The following is a 20,627-nucleotide window of genomic DNA, read 5'->3' on the forward strand; positions in this document are numbered from 1 at the left end:
ACAGGCGGCTGAATCTGTTGTGATTCTTATGTTGTGTGAGTGTACAGAATCAGAAACAGTGATCCTATTATAGTTATCTCAGCTTTTATTTTGGTCAGATGAAATTCTTTAGACGTTTATTGATACTAAAGTTGAGTTTTGGGCAAAAAGTGCACTCTATTGGATAACTAGGACAACACTGATTAAAAACAAAGGATCAAATTCAGAATAATTATGTATCTATAAAAATCAATGAAGCTGATGAGGTAAAACATTACATTTATTGTCTTCTCTGTACTATTACTATTATTAAAAACTAAACTTCTGAAGCATTGAACATTGTCTGAAATTAGTCGACAGATTAATTCAAAACTAAAGACGATTTAATATCCCACTACACATTTGATTTGCAACACTCAGCGTCACAGTCAGTACAGAGGAGTGTCGAGGTTTTGTTACGCAGCCCCGATTCTGGTGCTTTATCGTGTAATTTCAAGGCAGGCTCTTGTATCTGCATTTTTCCCATGTCATCATTGGCCTCTCTTAAAGAGATTAGAACAGAGTGTAAGAAAAGCTTTTTTACTCCAGTGATTATAAAGCAGGGTATGCGATGGTAAGAGTAAATCTGTTTTTGGAAAAGAGAGACACCTGGAGTGCCATTAAAAACAAACAAACAAAAAAAAAACTCCTCTTTAAGTCCCTCTCACTCTCTGTGTTTTTTCTTAGGTTTTTCTTGTGCTCTTTACCCTGCAGATGGCATAGACATTTATAACTGTAATTACGTTTTCGTTAATAACATGTTTGCCCCCCCCAAGCTCATCAACCTGCTTGCATGCTCCCTGCCAAGTGCACTTGCCAAAGCCTGCTGCTCATGTTTGATGTTTTATCCCTCTCTGTTGTTCTCTCTCTCTCTCTCTCTCTCTCTCTCTCTCTCTCTCTCTCTCTCTCTCTCTCTCTCTCTCTCTCTCTCTCTCTCTCTCTCTGATGTGTTTTGGGTCGGCGCTGTTGTTGTGTCTGCTGCGTCGACAGAGGTGTCTCCTTTTTCTCTGCTAGACACACACCCGTGAACTTTGTTGTTTTGCCTGCTGCCTCCTGTCTGCATTGCAGTGCGATGCATTGTGGGAAGGCTAACTAGCTGCTCCTTTTCCGAGCTAAGGCAGCAGGCCGCCAGGTTGTGATGAGTCTGACCGCAGTCTAGCCTTGTTTAGCGCTCGGTTGGGTTTTTTCATTTTAGTTTTTTTATTTAGTTTTTTTTTTTTTTTTTTTTTCACTTTGTGGGAGTCCCCCCTCCCGCTGTGATCTCCAGAGGTTTTCAGAGGTCTGGTCTTGGCTGACTGGAGCATTTATACACCTTGTGTTTCCTCCATTTCACCCCTCTGGCTCGTTAAAGTCTGAATTCCACCGACAGCTTTGAAGTGTGGCGAATGTGTTTGTGTGTTTTCCTTTTATTGTATGTGGAGATATTTGTACTCGCTGCGCCTGCGAAGCAGATGTGTTTGAAGGAACTGTGCTTCGCTCAGGGGTTTTTCATGCGACGACAAAATTGCACTTATTTTTGGGACAAATGCTGTAAATGAGGGGGACAGTATGGTGCAGTGACTGCGGCATTTTCTTGCTGCCAGCTCCATACAAACGCGCCCTGGTGTGATACGATCCCACCACCAGCTGCTCTTCAGCCAGAGCTTCACAGCCCCTGGGATGAGACGAGGACAAAGACAGATAAATTGACTGTAGTCTGCAATCTTCCTGTCAAAGCAGAATGAAAAAGGAGCACTGCTGCCTTTAATCTGGCTGTTGAGCCCTGCAGTGGCATTTTCTCCTCCACTTTTCAAAAGCTCCATTGAAGTGCTACCCGCCTGCCTGCCTTGCTCGGAGGGAGGTTGCTGGTTCCCAACCAGGTGTTTATCTCCCCTCTCTTGTCATCTTCCCTCCTGCGCACTTCTGTGGTTAATCCAGTGGATGAAAAAGGAGACTGCCACCACAGCACTGTCCTGTCTCACCCTAAAAAAAAAAAAAAAAAAAAAAAAATGAAGTAGCTGGAATATTCTTCTTACTGTCATGTTTGCCTCTAACCTGTCATGTAATCGCATCCCTTAATTCGGCAATTGTGTGCCGCGGAGTCACGCTAAATGATTCAAACAACCATTTCAATCCATTTGTAAAGCTTTGCCGTGGCTGTGGCTGACAAAAGGAATATCGCACATGATTCGTTGCAGTTCTGAGGGAGTCTGAGGACTGTGTCTTCAAGTGTTGAGTCATCTGTCAAACACAGTTCCGCACAGCAGCGACTCATGGCTGCAGCCAAAAATCTTGCTGGTCACTTAACGGTCAGCAAACGTAGGTTGAAAAGGCAGGGAGCGGCCCCCCCTCTGCCAGTCTGTCTCACTTCCCCCTCTCCCCTCCGTCACTTTTCCAGTCTGTGGCGGACATTCTTGTGGACAACAATTTGCTTGGAATCTCAAACATGTCACACTTACCCCCCCCCTTCCAAAAAAAAAAGCCTTTGTGCCTCATTTCTACATAAACAGAAAGAATCTGCAGCATCTGTTGTGCATGTAGAGGAGCTTTTTGTCCCAGCCAGTAAGTTAACATTGGCAACGACTGGCATCCATCCCAATGACAATACACGTGTGTGGTCCTCGTCGGGGGGTTACCTCGGTTCAGGCATGCAGTTTTGAGTGACGCCTCTCCACAATGTTGTCAGAAATATTCAAGTTGAGTAGCCCACTTTTTTCCCTCCTTTGTAGGATTCCAATATATTCCGAAATTGAATCATGACAAGCTTGTAAGAATGGATCATGTGTTTTTCTGCATCTCTTTGCCAACAAACCGGGTGCCAGTAGTTCACTGGTGGAACTGGCTGTCATCAGACAAGCAGGCAGCTTTCGACAAATGTTTGAGAGGAGAAGATGAGCCCGACGAACAAGAAACTCCAGAGACACTCAGTTCTAGGACAGTGGTGGTCTCCGGAATCGGGGGACGGGCCGCTCCACGGTTGTTGTCAGATGTCATCCAAAGTTGTTGTTCACAAATAGACAGGAAATGCTCATGTGTGATATCTAACTTATGATCAAATGCATTGCTTCTTCTTTTTTTCTTTTTTTTCAATATGCGTTGAGACACCGCATCACTGAGTTCCCTGCTAAGCTGCATTTGCAGTCGCACTTTATGTATTGGGCAAAATAACCCAAGACAAGTATGATTAACTTTCTGCTGCTACTCAAAGGAAGTCTTGTAGCACTGCAAATGGTGTAACCACATTATTCTCCACTATTCCAGTATTGTAGTCGCTACGAAATTAACCAGTGATTTGATTTCACTCATTTTGAGTTTACGAGACCGCAAGAAATTCGATTTAAGTACCAGGAACATCCGTCACAGTTTGAGCTCCATATTAAAGATGCTCTGTGGTCAGTTAACTCGCACACGGAGATCGGAGTGAATCTGAAAAATTGCATATGCTTGATAACGAACAAGAATACTCTGTAACGTCACATGCTTTTGATTTTCACATGCACGCTGTGTCTCAGAGCGCCATCGACTGCAGTTTTAGACACAGTCCCCGCTCCTCTATGTACCCTACGATCAGATGACACCGATTCCAATTAGACCGGAAAGATTTCTCATGCTCGCGGTGGAAATGACTTTCAGATCGTGCGTTCACCCTCTGTTTGTCAAATTCGGTTCACCTGCGAACATGGAAATGAAACAAGAGCGAGCGCGCTTGAATCCCAATAAGAAACAAATCACAAGTGGGATATGGACTGCTGGAGGCTTTGTTGGCACTTCCTGAGCTATTACGTTTGAATTTAAAAGCTTTGGGGGGTTTTAATCACCATGCTGGGTTTAGGAAGTTTGCACAGTGTTTGATGATTACACTGGGTTAAGGGAGGCAGGGCTGATCCGTCTGACTTGAATGTGATCGGGAGAGATGTCGACATCCATCTTCCATCCATCTGTCTGGTCTGTGATCCATCTGCCATCGTTGGCCTACTTGTGTCATACGTCCCCAGGTCTCACCTAACAAGCAGCGTTTTAATGTTCAGCAGTTATTCATGTGATGGGCTGCAACAACCAAGAGGGTATAAAAAAGTGAAAGAAAAGCGTGTCTTGTTCGTCGTTTTATGAAAGATTTATCAAAGTTTTTCCCAGATAGCAGACCCAAGCTGAAAACTTTGTTGCATGAATTTTCTCCCCCCCGTGCTCTAATAATACTTTTCGTGCTCTTGCAGCTTAAAAACTGAGCCTGTGTTCAATGTAGACCTCTGGTGTTGGACTTGGCCTCCCTCCAGATGTTGCCATTTGACGAATACCATCTGGAAAAGGCGCTGCAGAACAATTCTTTCCATTTCTTGGCACATCAAACTCAGCAAATTCATTCGCTCCCAACACACACACACACACACACACACACACACACACACACACACACACACACACACACACACACACACACACACACAGTGACACATGTAAAAAACGTTATTTCCCTAATCAGATGCAACTTGCTCTCACATCTGACAGGGTGCATTTTCCAGATTCCAGCTCTCTCTCCTTCTCTCTCTCTCTCTCACTATGACTCAGACATCCCTGTCCCTTTCACCCCTCTTCCCTGCCTCCACCAACACCAGCACCACCTCCTCCTTCTCCTCTTCCTCCTCCTTCATCTCAGTTCACACCAAAACATACAGAGTATATCATTTGATCATTTTGTGAAGGGGTTAGGGTTAATGAGAATGAGTGTTAATCACAAACACTGTTCAGAGGAAGCCATGAGACTCGTGAGGGTCCAAGGCATGCGGCGTATGTTTCATGACATGCACGCCGGTGCGGGATCCCTGCTGTGGATCTAAGATGGAATCCTGGATGTGAAAACCTAAATGACAAGGAAAAAAAAAAAAAATCACTCATCATGTATGTGTAAGCGGGCATGTGATATGGATTGTATGTGTCACTGAGTTGTTTTTTTTTTTTCACCCTCCTCCTGTCTCCTCACAGTGCCTGGAAACTTGGGCTGCTTCAAAGACAGTGGTGACCCGCCCACTCTGTCCGGCACCAGCGAGACCTCCAACAAACTCACCATCCAGAACTGCATTAGCTTCTGTCGGAAGCAGAGATATAAGGTTGGTAGATTTTTCTCAAATGTAGCTAGAGTGTACTTTATCCCGCTGAAAAAGTTTAACTGTGTCCCCCCTCACCGGAGGAAAAAGCCCCCAGTCAATAACCCGTGTCATGTCTGAAATGGACACAAGCTGTCCCTCGCGGTGTTCAAGCTTTTATGTAAATCATCTGCATTTACAGGCAATTTCCTGACAGTTATTATCATGATGCCCTGCACAGTCTATGCCCTCTTTATTCAGCCATCAAGCTTCCTGTTTCAAACCAACCAGCGGATGACAAATCATCGTAGCAATCAAGGCTGACAGCTGGAAATGAATGGTTATTAGCCCAGTGGGCACCTCCTCTTCAATGCATTTCGCTCATCTCTGAGTCTGGCATGCCATTGTCCCTGCTACGAACAGTGCCAGGTGTTCATTTTCTGTCTCAGTGGATCCAGTTCAGCTCCGTCTGCATTGACAGACACTGACAGCCCCCCCCCAACTCCCCGTGTATTTCAGCAGATGTTACAGGATGTGGCGGCAGATTGGCATCGTCTGCCTACCCTTGGACTGTCGCTGTCCTTAATGCGCATGTGAAACGTCAGTGCTCGGAAGTACAGATCCCGCGTGGCTGTTTGACAAAGAGCATGCCTGATGAGTTAGACAGCGATCCATCGCTTGTTTGCTCCGCCAGAAGAATTCATGTTGGTGTTCATCAGATAGAATAATGCAACAAGGACGTAGCTCGATACATCTTGGCGCGAGCGGCGGCTTGATAAATTCCTACTCCATGAGAGAAGGCGCAGAGTGGGAAATGATGCAGTACCTTCAGCTGAGTGAATTCATTTAGGGCCCGAAAAAAACAAATGGGACAATGGTGTCCTTTTAAATGAAGGACAACAGCCCTTTTGAGAACAAGCGGCCAGCAGTGACGAGGTCACAATGTGTGAAGGTTTTTTTACGTTTCGCATTCCTGTGCCGACGCCGTCAGGAACACTTTACCAACAGTTTTGATTTGAAAGACAGATAGATGCTATTTCAGCAAAAGGTTTATTCTCTGCACCCTGTGTGCAGCTGTGTGTTTGAAAGGAGGCGTCTAATCAGCTGAGAGGTTGGGGTTGTCCAGACTCAGGTTACAGCATCGTGTAATCATGAGAGCAATTAGGCCACTTTGGACTCAAGTCGCTTTGATTTCAAAAGAGAGGAGAAGCTCCATGCTGCGGACTTTAGACTAAGAGTTCACGCTGTTTCACACAAAGCTGATATCAGACACACATCCTGTAAAACAACTTCTATTTGAGTATGCAGACTTAGTTTGTTTCTATGAAAAACTCGTGTAAAAGTTCTGAATAATTTTAGTGGGGAGAATGTCCCAAATCTTGGTCTCCTCCAGAGTGTTTGTTCTCTCAGTCTCCCTCAGCGTTTTCCTCACTGGCAACCATGCCAAATGGATTTTTAATGAATAGCATTATGGGCAGTGTTACCCAAAGTTTGTTTTGAATTGCTGATGCATTGATTTGCATAACTCCCTTTTGTGCTTCGCAGCTCGCCGGAATGGAGTCGGGTTATGCCTGTTTCTGTGGCAACGAAGTGGACTTGCGTGACCACGGCGAGTCGCCTAGCATGGAGTGTAACCACGTTTGCTTCGGCGACCACACCCAGCCCTGCGGTGGAGACGGCTGGGTCATCATCTTTGACAGTGAGTGTTAACTGGTGTTGCTCTGACGCTGTGATCTTTGCACATCTGTGCCGTGGTTTGGAATTAATAAACACGACAAAAAACCTTTAAGGTTTAAAAAAGTAATCTAAGGTTGTGGACTTATACATGCCTCTGTGTCTGTGATGATAAGTGTTTGTGCTTTTAGTGTCTGCAGTTTGTAAGTATTACATTTGTAATGATTAAAACTATTACGTTTCACAGTATGACATATCCTTATCACCCAATAACCTCATCCACAACTGGGATTAGTCTACAGCCATCCACCTCACTGTATATAGACATTCAAAGTTTCAGATTGGAGGATTTAGTGGCATCTGGCAATGACGTCGCAGATTGCAGCCAACTGAAAATCCTCACCTCACCTCACCCTCCCCTATGTCGGCCGCCACTAACCCAGTTTAAGTGAAAGGCCCCATCTTGAGTCAGTGTTTGGTTTGTGTGTTCTGGACTACCACACACAGACCTACTCCCTGTGTAGGCTCATTCTGTGGTATCAAAACCCGATTCTTAGTTCCACGAGATTATACAGTGATTAAAACATGATTATGATTATCATTTTTTTGCACCTCAATCCCCTTTAAATCCTACACACTGGACCTTTAAACAGTAGTTTAAAGGATATAGGTGTTCAATTTCAGTTTGTCTCTGTGAAGTTTTGTGAGTTTTTAGAGATCAATACGCTGCACTAATCCAATTTTTTCCCTCCCAGTAACTCAATCTGATAGCCCGACTTAATGCAGAAATCTAAGACTCAAATTAGCTTTGGGAAAACTACTGGTATTCTCATATAGGAGGACCACTTCAGCTTTCAAGTGCCACAAGGAAGCACAATTATTTTGCTGGATCGGCCCAGGGGCCACTGACATAAGGTACTTGCAAATACTGAGGACCGATCCAAAACTTCTCTTTAGCCCACATTTCTACATTGACGTCACAACAACTTATTACAGTAATTTTTATGTAACACAGTGTGGAAATGAAAACTGAGTCAGCATCCAGATGAGCCCAGAGGAATGTAAGTGATCGCGTAAACACTGAATTTTATGGATCATGGCTCATACCCCATCCAATTAATAAAATCAGGGTTTTAGACTGCTGAATCCTCATTCAGTAGCATGATGTCTGCAACACAGGCAAACAGGAGACCAAAAACAAACCAGTAATCAGTTATGAAACTGAACTATCTAAACAATCTTGACAGCCTCTAAGTTCTGATTGCACATATTACTGACTGTTTTCTGTTTTGTTTTTCTTCCTTTCAGCACGAGTAGGGGCCTGCGGTGGGAACTATTCCTCTCCATCAGGAGTGATCTACTCCCCTGACTTCCCTGACAAGTACGGGGCTGGCCGTGTTTGCTACTGGACTGTCCAGGTCCCTGGATCCTCCGCCATCCTCTTCAACTTCACCTTCTTTGACATCTCTGACCAGACGGACATGGTGGAGCTCCTGGACGGCTACACCAACCAGGTGGTGGCGCGGTTCGACTGGCGCAGCCCGCCACGCGAGCTGGTGAACGTCACGGGCGACTTCGTCATAGTGTACTTCTACTCGGACCGCACCAACCAGGCCCAGGGATTTGCTCTGCTTTACCAAGGTGAGACTTCTCTTGCACGAGAATGTTTGTTACAAATGTTCTGGCAAACATCCTGAGCTGCGGTGCCACTTAAACCCACCAAGAGCCACATTTGCATGATCAGGTGTGAGGTGCTAACTCGCTGGCTCCATGATGGAGTTAGCAGCACACCACTGGCAGTCCCTTTTCTCTTTTCATTTGCTAGTCAATGTCTCACAGCCCGGAGTGATGCTGCATATTTAAATAATGTTTTGTTTTTCCAAGAACTCACTCCCTTATCAAGCTGCAGCAGGCTGCTTTGCTTCACCGGAGTGTGCTCCTCGGTGAATTGCACAGCAAGTTTTGATGCCGCCTACATACAAATTACTGCGATGCTATGCATCGCGCCTTCTGATTGCGTGATGTCACTCGCAGAGGGCAGAAGCACCCACAGCAAATTCTTTTTTATCTCAGAAGGGAAAAAGAAAATCTTCCCTCTCTTGAGTCAGGTTTTGTGTGAATTGTCTGAATGCAGCAAAAACAATATTATAGATTAATTTTCTTCTGGCACAAGGGAAAGACACACTCATATAATTCACTGCAGGTGACATTCAAGTTCGCTGCTGGAGTCCACCCTCGCTCCTACCGCTCTGCCTCCATTTGTAACTCTCTGTCATTTTTCTTGCCTGGCGGAGTTACAGTAAAAACAATATTCGAAGGTCAAAATCCTCCGACCTCCGGACAGGCACAATCCCCTCTGCTCGCATCTTGGTTCTTGTTTTGCACAAGGCATCGCATCGCGTAGCTAAGAAATGGAGTCTGAGACATGACGGGAGAAAAGGTCACCTCCCGAAGTAATAGGTTTTTCGCAGCAAGATAAAGGGAGAAATACATAACAACTCAGGTACAAATACAGAACGAGAAAGACAACAGTCGAAATGGTGTATCAGCACTGAATACATCTACAATCTCCTCTGTGGCAGGCCGAGCGGTCGAAACGGTAATTTCTGGATAAACGCTCTCAGATGACGATGGCAGAGCGCTTCAGCCGAGCCCGGGTTTGAAGCGTGGTATTTTGTTTGCAAATGGGGAACATGTGGGAAGTTCTGGGAACATCACAGTCAGGTTGAGCCATTATATGAAAAAGGAAGGAAAAAAAAAATCCCACGCTGCTTTAACATCCAACCACCATTCATGGAAGAGTGGAGAGGGCCTGGATCAAATAGTGTTTAGAGGGAGTTCTGGATGTTTGAGTTAACCTGCGTGGGGCACAACCAATCAACTTTTTAGAAAACCACATGTGTTTTTTTACAAACTCAAAATCTTGGGACAGCAGACAAAAAACAAAAGTCATTAATTATAGTTAGTATTGTTTTGCCGAATGCATGATCAGCAATATCTCTATTATTTCTGCTTGCCACTCACTTGGAGACAAATCTCATTTGTGGATGACTACAATCACAGAGTCATTGCTGATAGAGTTCTGATGAGTTTCTCTTCACCAAAACCTCACTGCCAATGAAGAGAAATAATGAATGACTCGGGTGAATCACATAAATATCAGCACAACACATTCCACGGTTTGTTTATTCAGAAGCAGTGTCTCAGAAGTAGGTGGAGACAGTTGATTTTAAATAAATCTCATCTATGTTTAGGAGACTTAAGTGGAAGGCAGAGGAGATCTTATTTAGGATATTGCTTTCCTCCGGGAACACATAAATGAGTTGAAATAGGCCACGCTCCCTGGCACTGTTGTTTTTATGAAGCTAACTCTGCCCATCTGGTCTTGTGAGCAGATTAAAACAAACAGAATTTATTGCAAACACTTTTTGAATCATGTCCTGGGCGGACAGAAAAAGCTCTCAACACCACATGTTTACAGCGCTCTTGAGTGTTTTTGCAAGGTCGATCTGTTGCTTAACAGGCGCTGTTAGTGTTGCATATTCACTCGTGAATCGGCGCGTATGTGCTTTCAACAACACAATCGACGTGATGTATCCCCTTACTGCGTGCTCGCTGCCACGGCCCAGTTTGCCCACAGGAATAATTAAAGGGGCGTTAAGTGATATGTGTGCTCAACTTGTAGGAATTACACAAACATGGCAGACCTCTTCCTCTTCTGTGTCTCCAGCACAGGACACAACACTCACCACTTCTCGCCCCGGGTGCCATGAAAGGCATTTCTAGTCACATATTCGAGAAGCGACGTGTCCCGTTACAGAGAACTATGACCGTATTCCAGTCAAAAGAGCCATATTAAAAGCAAGATTAATAAGAAGTCAGAAATAATGAACAGCTGAGATTGAGAAATTATTTATGTGCTGCAAGATGTACAAAATGAATAATATATTTGCCTGAGCAATGGAGTGGATGTTTGGTTTGCTTTTTCCATTTTCCCAAACCTTATTTCCACCCTTTTCCTTTGGTTGTGTTCTTTAAGTATATAACTTTATAACATAATAGTATAATAATTATATGTAACATTTCTGCATTAAAATGTCTACAAAACAACTAGACCATTGTTATATATCTTGGTTAGATGGGCATTAACACAATCCTATACAAGAGCAAAACTCATCCATCAACATTTCTGTCACGTAGTCACGAGTCACGTAGATGGATTTTCTGGTGGCTGTTTAACAGTGAAGACAGCAACTCGCATGATCAGTACCTACTTCTTTTGTTTAATTTTTAGTGAGTGACTGAAATCACATAATTCACCTTTAATGTTCATCTGTAATTACATGCAGAGTTGGGAAGCTAGAAGGTGAACATTGGACCAAATGAAAATAAGTGTCAAACTGTCTTTGAACATGTCTAACTCAGTCCTTATTCTTGTTACTTAAGCACTGAGAAGCCAGGACACCAGAACAATGGAGGCTGAAGGAGATGGCGAGGATGAAGGAGAGGACGTTTCCAGCACAGCGGGGCCCCAGCTAGCTGCTGGCGTCACAGAGAGATCCAACAGCACCTCGAACGGACGTTCCTCCCAGATCCTCTACGTGATCACGTCCAGCCCCGGTAAACCGGAGCACAACATGCCAGGTCAGTGGGCTGGACGCGGCGAGACCACCGGCCACAGCGCTAGTATGTCATACCCATTATAAACTGCACCTACAGCACCTCTGTCTACCTCTGCGGGACATTGTTGGACGTTTCTTGGTTAGGGCTCCCATATAGCATGACCTGGTTTCTCTGAAAGTATTAAAATCAACACAGTTTGATGAGAGGCTCCTGGAAGCTTCGGCCCAGAGTGCCTTCCTATGATCACACATAGAAGTAATGCTACATGACGCTTGTTTTTTCCTGTCAGTGATTCATAACTGAACTTACTTTGGGTCTCCCTGCTGATCACAATCATGCCTCTTGTGAAAGCTCCGCAGGGTGGACTGACGTTTTCTCTGCTTTTTCTTTTTTTTTTTTTTTTTTTACTTCACTCAAATGTTATTCTTTCCAAACTCTGAGCGCACTGTCTCACAGGGCTATCTGATGTATTTCCCAACCAGAAGAAAACAGATGTGCAAAGATAATGCATCAATATTTCTTGACAAATCGCTGGCTGAACACTGCTAACAGGTGCACCAGCAGTGCTCGAGTAATAATTCTTTCCTTGCTAATCCTTTCAGTCTGCTTCAGTTTGTTTTCATTACCGTGATTCTGTGTCTGATGTCTTGTTACTGTGTTGCTCCCTCGCTGCAGTGTGGACCATTTACGCTCTGGCTGCTCTCCTCATACTGACAGTCATAGCCATGGTGGCAAAGCTGCTGCTGCACATCACAGTCAAGTAAGTGAGAGGACGGCGAAGGTGTGCACGGTCAACCAAGCATCAAATGTCAGAGCAGTGTTGTGTGGCATGGTGCTTATGTTTAAAAAGAGGAGAGACCAAGATGACATTCACTTGTCTCAAGTCCCAAAGTGCTGAATTTTAGAAATGTACAAATTGGAGTTGCGTTCAGCCACTTCATGATCAGCATTCCTGCCTGCCACAGTGTCGTTTCTGATGCTACCACAAGAAGTTGCCAAAGCCAGAATCTTTCAAATCTAGATATGATATGATATGATATGATATGATATGATATGATATGATATGATAGATTCAAGGAAGTGTCAGAGGTGTTATTGATATCATTCAGCCACTAGATGTGGCGTTCCATCTCTCCCGCCACCATTGCATTCATGTCACAACACCACTGTTGTTCGAATCATGTGCCCCTTCAAGCGGTTGCCAGTTTGTGCACTGTCAACTAATGTTGCTCAGGCTACGCAGCTACGATTAACATTGCTAATGCTAGCTAGCAAATGTTTTGGCAGTCTGGTATACTGGGCGCATACTCAGCCATTTTTAAGTTTTTTTTTCTTCCACACACTGGCAACTATCAAGACTTTTGCTGCGGTTTAAACACAGATACCACATGATACAAACAGCAATATGTTATTGGCTGACAAACCTTGCGAGAAACTGGAAAAATGATTAACAAACCATTTTGGACCCAACAGACGTTTTTAAATAATGATTTCTCAATCATAATAATGTGTTTAAGGTATGTATAAGAGTAATATATAAAAATGTTATTCTGCACCTTTCTAAAAGCTCTGTAGATGTATATTTAAAAGAAAAAAAAAATGTCAACATAAAAAGTTTTCAATATTACCTTTAATTTAGACCAAAGCAAACCACCCATGTTACCAACTTAGGTAACAGATTTTGTGAATAAAAATATCTAGATTAGAAATATTTCAATTCTGGCCATTAATAGTGGGAGAGGTAGTGCAATAAATGTGATATCACTAGGAAGATAATCGGGGCTATTCAAGCTGGCAAGTTTAAATCACGCCAAGCTCCCTCCTTTCTGTCCTGACTGTATTTTCCTGTCCTCCTCTTTTTCCCTCTCAGGTCCCCTAACATCCCAGCGGTCAGCGCCTCTGACAGCTGCAGCCAGAGCACGGCATCCTCTGAGCCTTGGATCATCCTGTACCGACCCTCCACCATCTCCCTCTTCAAGAAGAAGCTAAAGAACCACCACGGCGACCTCAGCCCCCTGGTGGGCAACTAGCGCCACTGCTGTGCTCCACTGTTAACCAAACGCTACCGCCACCCACAACTACTCTGTACAAGGGCCGTCAGATGCCAGGACCTCAGACAATGAAACTCTATGAGGCGTTATGCTAACAAGCCAACAACTGAGTGGCTAATGACAACTGAGTGAGTGACTGCTACTAAAACAGCCCGTGGGCCGAAGTGGCTGGGCCCTCCCTTCCTGCTCAGCTCCGAGGAGGAGGGGGACAGGCAGGGCTGTCAGTGACCTCAGTGTGGGAGAGGAGAGCAAAGGATTAGACGGAGGAAGATCTGCAGCTCAGACAAAGATTCAAGGGCGCTTTTAACATGCAGGAAGCTTCTCTGGTTCAGCGAGGCTCCATTTTTTCATCACCCACGGATGTCCCTAACAATCAATATACCTCCAAAAAACCCTTCCAGACTGCAGCCTCACCTGTGAAAACACAACACAGCCGGGTGCAGAACAATGGCTAGCTTCACTGTCTAGGTTCAGTTTTGGAAACAGGGAGGTTTACGTCCTCCTGGTGCTTCCAAATGGCAACCAAATCTTCATCAGTATCAAGGCAAGGATGAAAATACAACTCCTCTAACTGCCTCATATGGACGATGCACACACGCAGCCAAAAGCCAGATTCCTCCCATCCAAAGAGTTGTGTATTTATTTGTCTTTTTGGTTCCAAATGCAAAGTTTCTATTTGATGTGTCTTACGTGACAACTAGCTTTCTGAGGAGAGGGGAACAGGACACAGAGAAGTCACACCGAAGGTAGATATCACAGCACTTAGGGAATGAATCACCCGCCGTAAAATGGTAAGGATCACAGAGAAAACAGAGCACGCTCGCCCACTCGTTCACTCACGTGGATTTGGGTGGAGAGAAGTGGCAGCATCGTTCACCGGGGGGGAGGAGGTTGGGTGGTGCAGTTTGTAGACAAACTGCCATTTAGGGAGGCTTGGGAAGATCTGAGGGCTTCTTCTGCTCGGTTGTGGGTGGGAGTCTTTCCGGTTTGATGGTGTTCAAGTGCCTTAAGGATCTCCCTCTTCCCTTGACCCTCACAAGAGACTGCACTTCCTTAAAATCAGTGAGGACGTGAAGAGTTTCAGTCCCGAAAAGGGTTTCCACCACTTAAATGTAAAGTTAGAAAGTGATGCCACATCTTGTACAGTGACTGAAAGCATTAAATATTAGTCTTTTTACACATACACTCAACTGAACACCTCTCCAGAATGGATCTTGTACATTTTTGTTACATGATGGTACTTTTTGTTTGTTTGTTTGTTTCCAAGATGAACACGTAACTTTTTGGATTAGAGCCCCTCATGTAGTAACGGACAAGGCTTCAAGAGAAATGTTTGTTTTCCCTTTCTGTGTGTGCTCTTATGTGTCTGGTCTTGGACATTTACTGAACATATTGTTCGCATTAAGTTGTCTTTTGATTACAGGGGTGGGATGAATATTGTTGTATATTATGTAATTCAGTGTGGGAACGATGATGTTTGTGTCCGCTCTTTAATTTTGTGACTCTGTAAAGCACTTGTGAGACTCATCAAAGTGCTTTCTGTACTTTGTTCATTTGTCAATTTAGCTCAAAGGTGGAATGCTTCTTTTTTTTTTTCTCGCTCTCTTCAGATGGCAGTAAATTGCTTGAATTTCACAACAATCCTCCAAGGCAGAAATATAACCAAAAGGGCCGCAGTGGTACCATGCACAAGCTGACAGCTGTGATGGTTTTCTGTGCATTGCTGTGACATTTAAACTACTTGTGAAAGGTCAAACTCTATTAATCCGCTATTGGCATAGTAACGGGCCTTTCCTGTCTCGGGACTAGATTTCATCTCTGCAGATGGTCACCCTGAAAGTCTTTCAGTCACTGACAGGATTAATAAAGAAGAGGCACTTAGATTTGTCTCTGCTTAGACGGAACAGTACTTATTTGTTTTTGCGTTCATTTTCAGCAAAAGAAAAAAAAAAGTAAGATGTACTTTTGTGCAGCATCCTGAGCACTTGATTATATTTTACGCATGATGCAGCCTCGCGGTGACATTCAAGTCATGGATTTGTAGTTTCTGGAGAATCGGACAGATTCTTAGGCTCATGAAAAGGCGCTCTTTCCCGATCGGACTTGTGTAGAAATGTGACTCTGTGCTATATTCTTGCCTGTCTGCTGAACTGCAACTCATCTTAATTATTGCAAGACAAGAGCACATGCCCCTGGGTCTGTGATGTTCAGAGGAGACCATGCGTAGACAGAGGGAGGAAAGAGGAGCCTAGACGTGAGAGAGAGATGGGAAATTAATGATTGTTCAAATCAAATACAAGCTAACCAAATCTGACAGTTAAAATCTAACCAGGCCATATTTGTTTGGATAGCCCGGTGAATTATGCAAACTTCCGTTTTCTGTCCCCATCCTCCGCTCAATCAGAAAATTCCACGCTATTCTCTGCACGACGGAAACTGTGGTGGATGTGAATGTCCTGTAGTGCTCGATGGTGTGAAAACGACACCAGAGGCCCTGTGGGAATCGATCCGGAGGGGCCAAGGCATCGTTTCCATGAAATTGTAAATAGCAAAATAGTGAAATGTTTAATTTATACAGTAAATTATTGTTATTTTGTATGTGAATGGGATATAATCTATCTTTTGTATAAGTGAAGTACCTTTGTAGTTTTATTTAATGTGTCCAGGTTGCAAAATAAACACTGTATGCATGTTTCTTACACTCCTGGTTTGCTCGTACTTTTGTTTTGATGTGTCTTCTTAATAAAGCACCACTTATTCCATAATGGCATGCTGTATTACGTACCCCAGTGGCTGAGAAGCATATGGGCCACAAAACCTGGATCAAGCTAATCCCATTCACTTTTCCATTTGAAACCATTCCATTTGAAAAAACAGAGTCAGGCTTCAGTGGTTGCATGGCGGTACATCTGCACCCACTCTCTCCCCCAACCCTTTTTTTTCTGTGGAGCTAAGTACTTATCAGATATGTGAAATGACTCCCAGACTGTTTGGAGATGCACACACACGTAGGGAGGATTTGGAGAGCCATGTGTAACCTATTGGTTCCCCTCTGGGATGAGGTCAAGCATGCAACCTGCACATTTTAGAGGGAAACAGCAAGAGCTCAGCTTTACAACTGGAACAACATGGGAAAAAAGCAGACAAACATGGACGGATATGTAACAGGCTGTAACAGTCGGGGTAGATGCAGTGTTGATTTCTTAATTCCTGAAAGGTGTTTCTGTGTTTCTATCAGCTGGTTCTCACCCTGAAACTGTTGGAGGGCTTGTTTTGTTTCTGAGAATCTCAGCAGCAGTGCTCAGTATTCACTTTCAAGACAACTGCAGCGCCATAGCGAAGCAAAACAAGTGCTCTCAACCGGCTCGTATGGAAGTGCATTTGCATCAGTGAGAGGTCATTATTGAAGGTGCACTATGTAGTTTTGGAAAAGAAACACAAATTCGGAAATGTAATATTTACAGTTTTTTTTCTAAAAAATTGTTTTATGTTAAAATAGGATCATTTTGATGCTACAGTGTCTTATAACAGGATGACTGGTGTCTCAGTCGGCTTTGTCGGAAAAGATAAACAAAACTCACCAGCAAGCCAGCAATGATAGCAAATGTTTGATTCCTCGAAATATGTGCTTGGAACCTGTTTCTAATGTTGCTGAAGTTTGGTGCTGTTTTGAGCATTATTTGTGGCTTTTTGATGGCGATTTATACTTGGACCCATTTACTGCAGTGTATTGTTGTTGTGTGGTCATTTCTTAGGATGCTAAAACTATGTAAACTAGCGGTCTGCAAACTTTATCTCTCGAGGGGGGATCGTATTCAGTGTCAAGGTGTGTTAGACCATGGATTGAACTTAAACTGGAATACCCCTTTAATAAACAAGACATTCTCCGAACAGTTTGATGCTAGAAAGGTAGCTACTTAGAAAGGCCTTACAAGTATAAACAAAGTAAAACAGCATTAACTTTCACTTGCATTCACTTTATTCAGTCAGACAAAGGAAGAATTAAGGAAACAAAGGTTTCCTGAAAAATGTCTTGGCTGCAAGACTTTCTAAAAGCTATCTGTCAGCATCTGATGCTTCTGACTGAATAATATTTTCTGGTAAAAAACTTTTGAGAAGTTCTTGTTCAATAACATAATAATTGTGCTGATTTCCTGCATGCCGGTGCCCCACCTAATACAGCTGGTGTCCCTGTCATCTTTTTCGCCCCTGCCCCTTAAACATCCTGAGTCCACCACTGGCCTTCTGGCTTTGTTTGTTGCCCTCTTCCCCTCTCGCAGAATGATATAATCAGTAACACTGATCATTAATACAGTACAAAAACTCTGCTGAATACGGGCAGCTGCGGCTCAGGGGTTGAGTCATCGTCTTGTGACTGGAAGGTCACTGATTTTGATTCCCCTGGTCTGCATGTCAAATTGTCCTTGGGCAAGATACTAAAAACCGAAGTGCTCCTGATGTGCTGGTCGGCACATGGCATGGCACCCAGCACCATCAGCGTATGAATTACTGCAAGCTGCTTTGGACAAAAACGTCTGCTTAATGCTTCAAAATGTAATTATTTGACAATGCTAGTTTTAGACCATCCATGATCTTTCTGTAATATCTGTGTCTGTAGTGAAACACACTGTATGTAGTGAGGTAACAATGATCCAGTGAACTAGATAGATACTGTTAAGGCAATATCACTGACTGCTTTTGCTCTGTTCTCTTTACATCTCTAATGCTTCATCGTTTACCAGATGTTTAATTCATCACATTATATTAGTAACATAATGTTCCTCTGCAGCGATACTCAAAAATGAGTTTATGAAATTTATCAGTCCAATATCACATTACGGGAACTCCAGCGTCCCTCCACTCACAGGTGCTGCAGCAGCCAAAGCTGAACAGCAACATATTCATGAAATGCCCACATCAGGGTCACCAGACCCAGCCTGGTGTTACTGTGGGGAGTTAAGTATAAGTTCTGGTCTACACCAAGAAACAAGAGGCCGTGCAAGGCTATAATCCATGCGATGATCTTCAGTACCGAAGACAGTGCGTGACTGTCAACAGTTCCAACCTGTGTTGTGAACTTACTCTTTACACCAAGATAAAAAGTTTTGACTGGACTGGACCAAAACTACCAAGTCCATCAAAGCAGCATAGCAAAGCGAAGGAGCCCTTTAAGTGGTAGCAGACAGGTATCACCGGAGGAACACAAGGATGATGGAACAGGAAGGAAGGCCCTGCAGGAAAACAGCAGAATCAAAGCCCACTGGATGATATTAACGACAATTTCCAAAGCAGATCCAGTGCCTCGCAGAGTACGGTGAGTGTTTTATATAAGAAATTGTTTGATCTTCTATCAGAAACACACACACCTTCCAAAATGTGGCTGATCCTCTTCCTCCCTCTACTGGTGACATAAAGTCTGGAAACATTATCCTCATTGAAGACCCTAAGTGATGATGCTTGGTACAAGTGATTTCCCTTGATAAAATCATCTTTTATTGACCACAAACAACCAGAAAGGTGACTGAATACATTGAATTAATTCTTTAATTCAAGAGGTTTTTTAAGGGCTCCATTATAATTTCTGTCATTCGTGCAACCAGTAAAAAACTCGTAATTGGCTTCTACACACCCTCCTCCCGTTTACTCCCCCCTTTCATTTTTTTTTCTCACAATAGCAATTGTGCCGCTGTAACATTAATCCTTAACTAGACTCCGAGCCTTTTCACCACTCCTCTGGGTCCCTGTGAAAGAGCCTTGGCCTGCGGACCCCCCTCCAGTCAACCTTCCCATGTCCAAGGAAATGGGAACGATGTAAGCCGACGCCTCTGAACCCGAGTTGACCAGTAATCGAGGCAACAATGGGACAATAGATCGCAGTGTCTGGTTACTGTCGGAACGATAAAGTGAGAAGAAAGGAAGACAATACCTGCCACTTTCTGCAATCAGGGTACTGAAGTCAGTTAGATTAGAAGAGAGGTAAAAAAGAAAAAGAAAAAAAAGAAAGAAAAAAGAAAAAAAAAGATCTGGCCTCCCTTTATGGATTTGGAAAAGCAGTGTGTGAAAGAGGTTCACTGGCTGTGCACAAACTTGTCTGTTTTGATCCGCCTTGCTCTGCAATATTGTCTCTGACCCGGGTGCAATTAAGGAACTCTCATGCCCTTCAGTGGTTTTGAGTACATGCATTGGCCTGTTTAATGCCGGAGATTTTCCTTCTATTATTGTAGCTTAATGCTGCTGAAAGCTGTTTACATACGCTGCTTTTTCACCCCTGCCTCAAGGACTGTTGATCAGTGCTGAAAATAATCATTTAGATCACCGTGTTATCAGTCAAGTCATGCAAAAGCATTCATGTAAATTCTCTCCCTCCAGCGTAAGTTGGATAGGCTGTAGCTGAGATGATCGAGCAGGTCGGACATTAATGAATTCTTCTCCAAATAGTGTGGTAGTACGTGAGTACTCTTGGCCGCGTCCCAGACTCAGACAAAGAAGACTCTGGATTTCTTTTTCACTCCAGACCATGACTGCACTGAAATCACTGAATTATATAATCATTTGATAACTGTTGTGCTTTGGGACAAGACAAGAGTCACCTAGAAATCCTAAAGCTAGCATAAAACATCTTATTAGGTAAGCTGGAAATGGAAAATAAAATGGAAATAAAGTTTATAGTCTGAAATGACATCATTGCACTGAAACAAACTTTACTGGAAAGCATCAGTCACACCAAACATATTTTTATGCATCATGTTCTGTAAAACTGAAAAGCTTAATATTGGCCGATACTGAGGAATATTTAGACAGATGCCAATATATCGGTAATAGGACAGCAGTCAGTCAACCCTATAAAGACTTGGTCCTCAGTCTTGATACACTCTGGTCTTGGTCATGACTTGGTAGTCCTGATAACCACACTGGCTCCTACTGTTCAAAAGTGAGCAAGAAAATGAACCCCAGATTGTTTCTGAAATGTATGTATTTTTGAGTAAATGTCTACAAATGAATGTAATGTAATAATATCTTTGGGTTCTGGGGGAAAAAATGGGAGGTTTCCCCCCAATGTTTGACATTTTCTTAATTAATTTAATCAACTGACTGACAAAAGCTTCATCTATTAAAGTTTTTATCGACCTGTTGTGGCAATGTGAGAAGTGTCTGATTTGTTGATGTGAAACTGCAATGCATCCTCCTGTGGTGAAAATCT

General features: G+C 43.5%; 1 protein-coding gene across 2 annotated transcripts in view; it reads left to right on the forward strand.

Annotated features, from left to right (window-relative positions):
* kremen1 (kringle containing transmembrane protein 1) overlaps positions 1-16,125 on the forward strand; it is a 57,303-nt gene extending 41,178 nt beyond the window's left edge. The window contains exons 4-9 of one of the 2 annotated variants that reach the window (XM_037096881.1): positions 4,978-5,102; positions 6,624-6,777; positions 8,061-8,393; positions 11,199-11,438; positions 12,051-12,135; positions 13,246-16,125. In XM_037096881.1, the coding sequence (XP_036952776.1) occupies positions 4,978-5,102; positions 6,624-6,777; positions 8,061-8,393; positions 11,199-11,438; positions 12,051-12,135; positions 13,246-13,405 (1,097 nt within the window). In that variant the 3' untranslated portion in view covers positions 13,406-16,125. The remainder of the gene's footprint in view (positions 1-4,977; positions 5,103-6,623; positions 6,778-8,060; positions 8,394-11,198; positions 11,439-12,050; positions 12,136-13,245) is intronic. The other variant, XM_037096882.1, reaches the window with a different exon arrangement.
* Positions 16,126-20,627: the final 4,502 nt, after the last annotated feature.

This window comes from Acanthopagrus latus, chromosome 5, assembly GCF_904848185.1.
Source record: "Acanthopagrus latus isolate v.2019 chromosome 5, fAcaLat1.1, whole genome shotgun sequence".
NCBI classification, from domain to species: Eukaryota; Metazoa; Chordata; class Actinopteri; order Spariformes; family Sparidae; genus Acanthopagrus; species Acanthopagrus latus.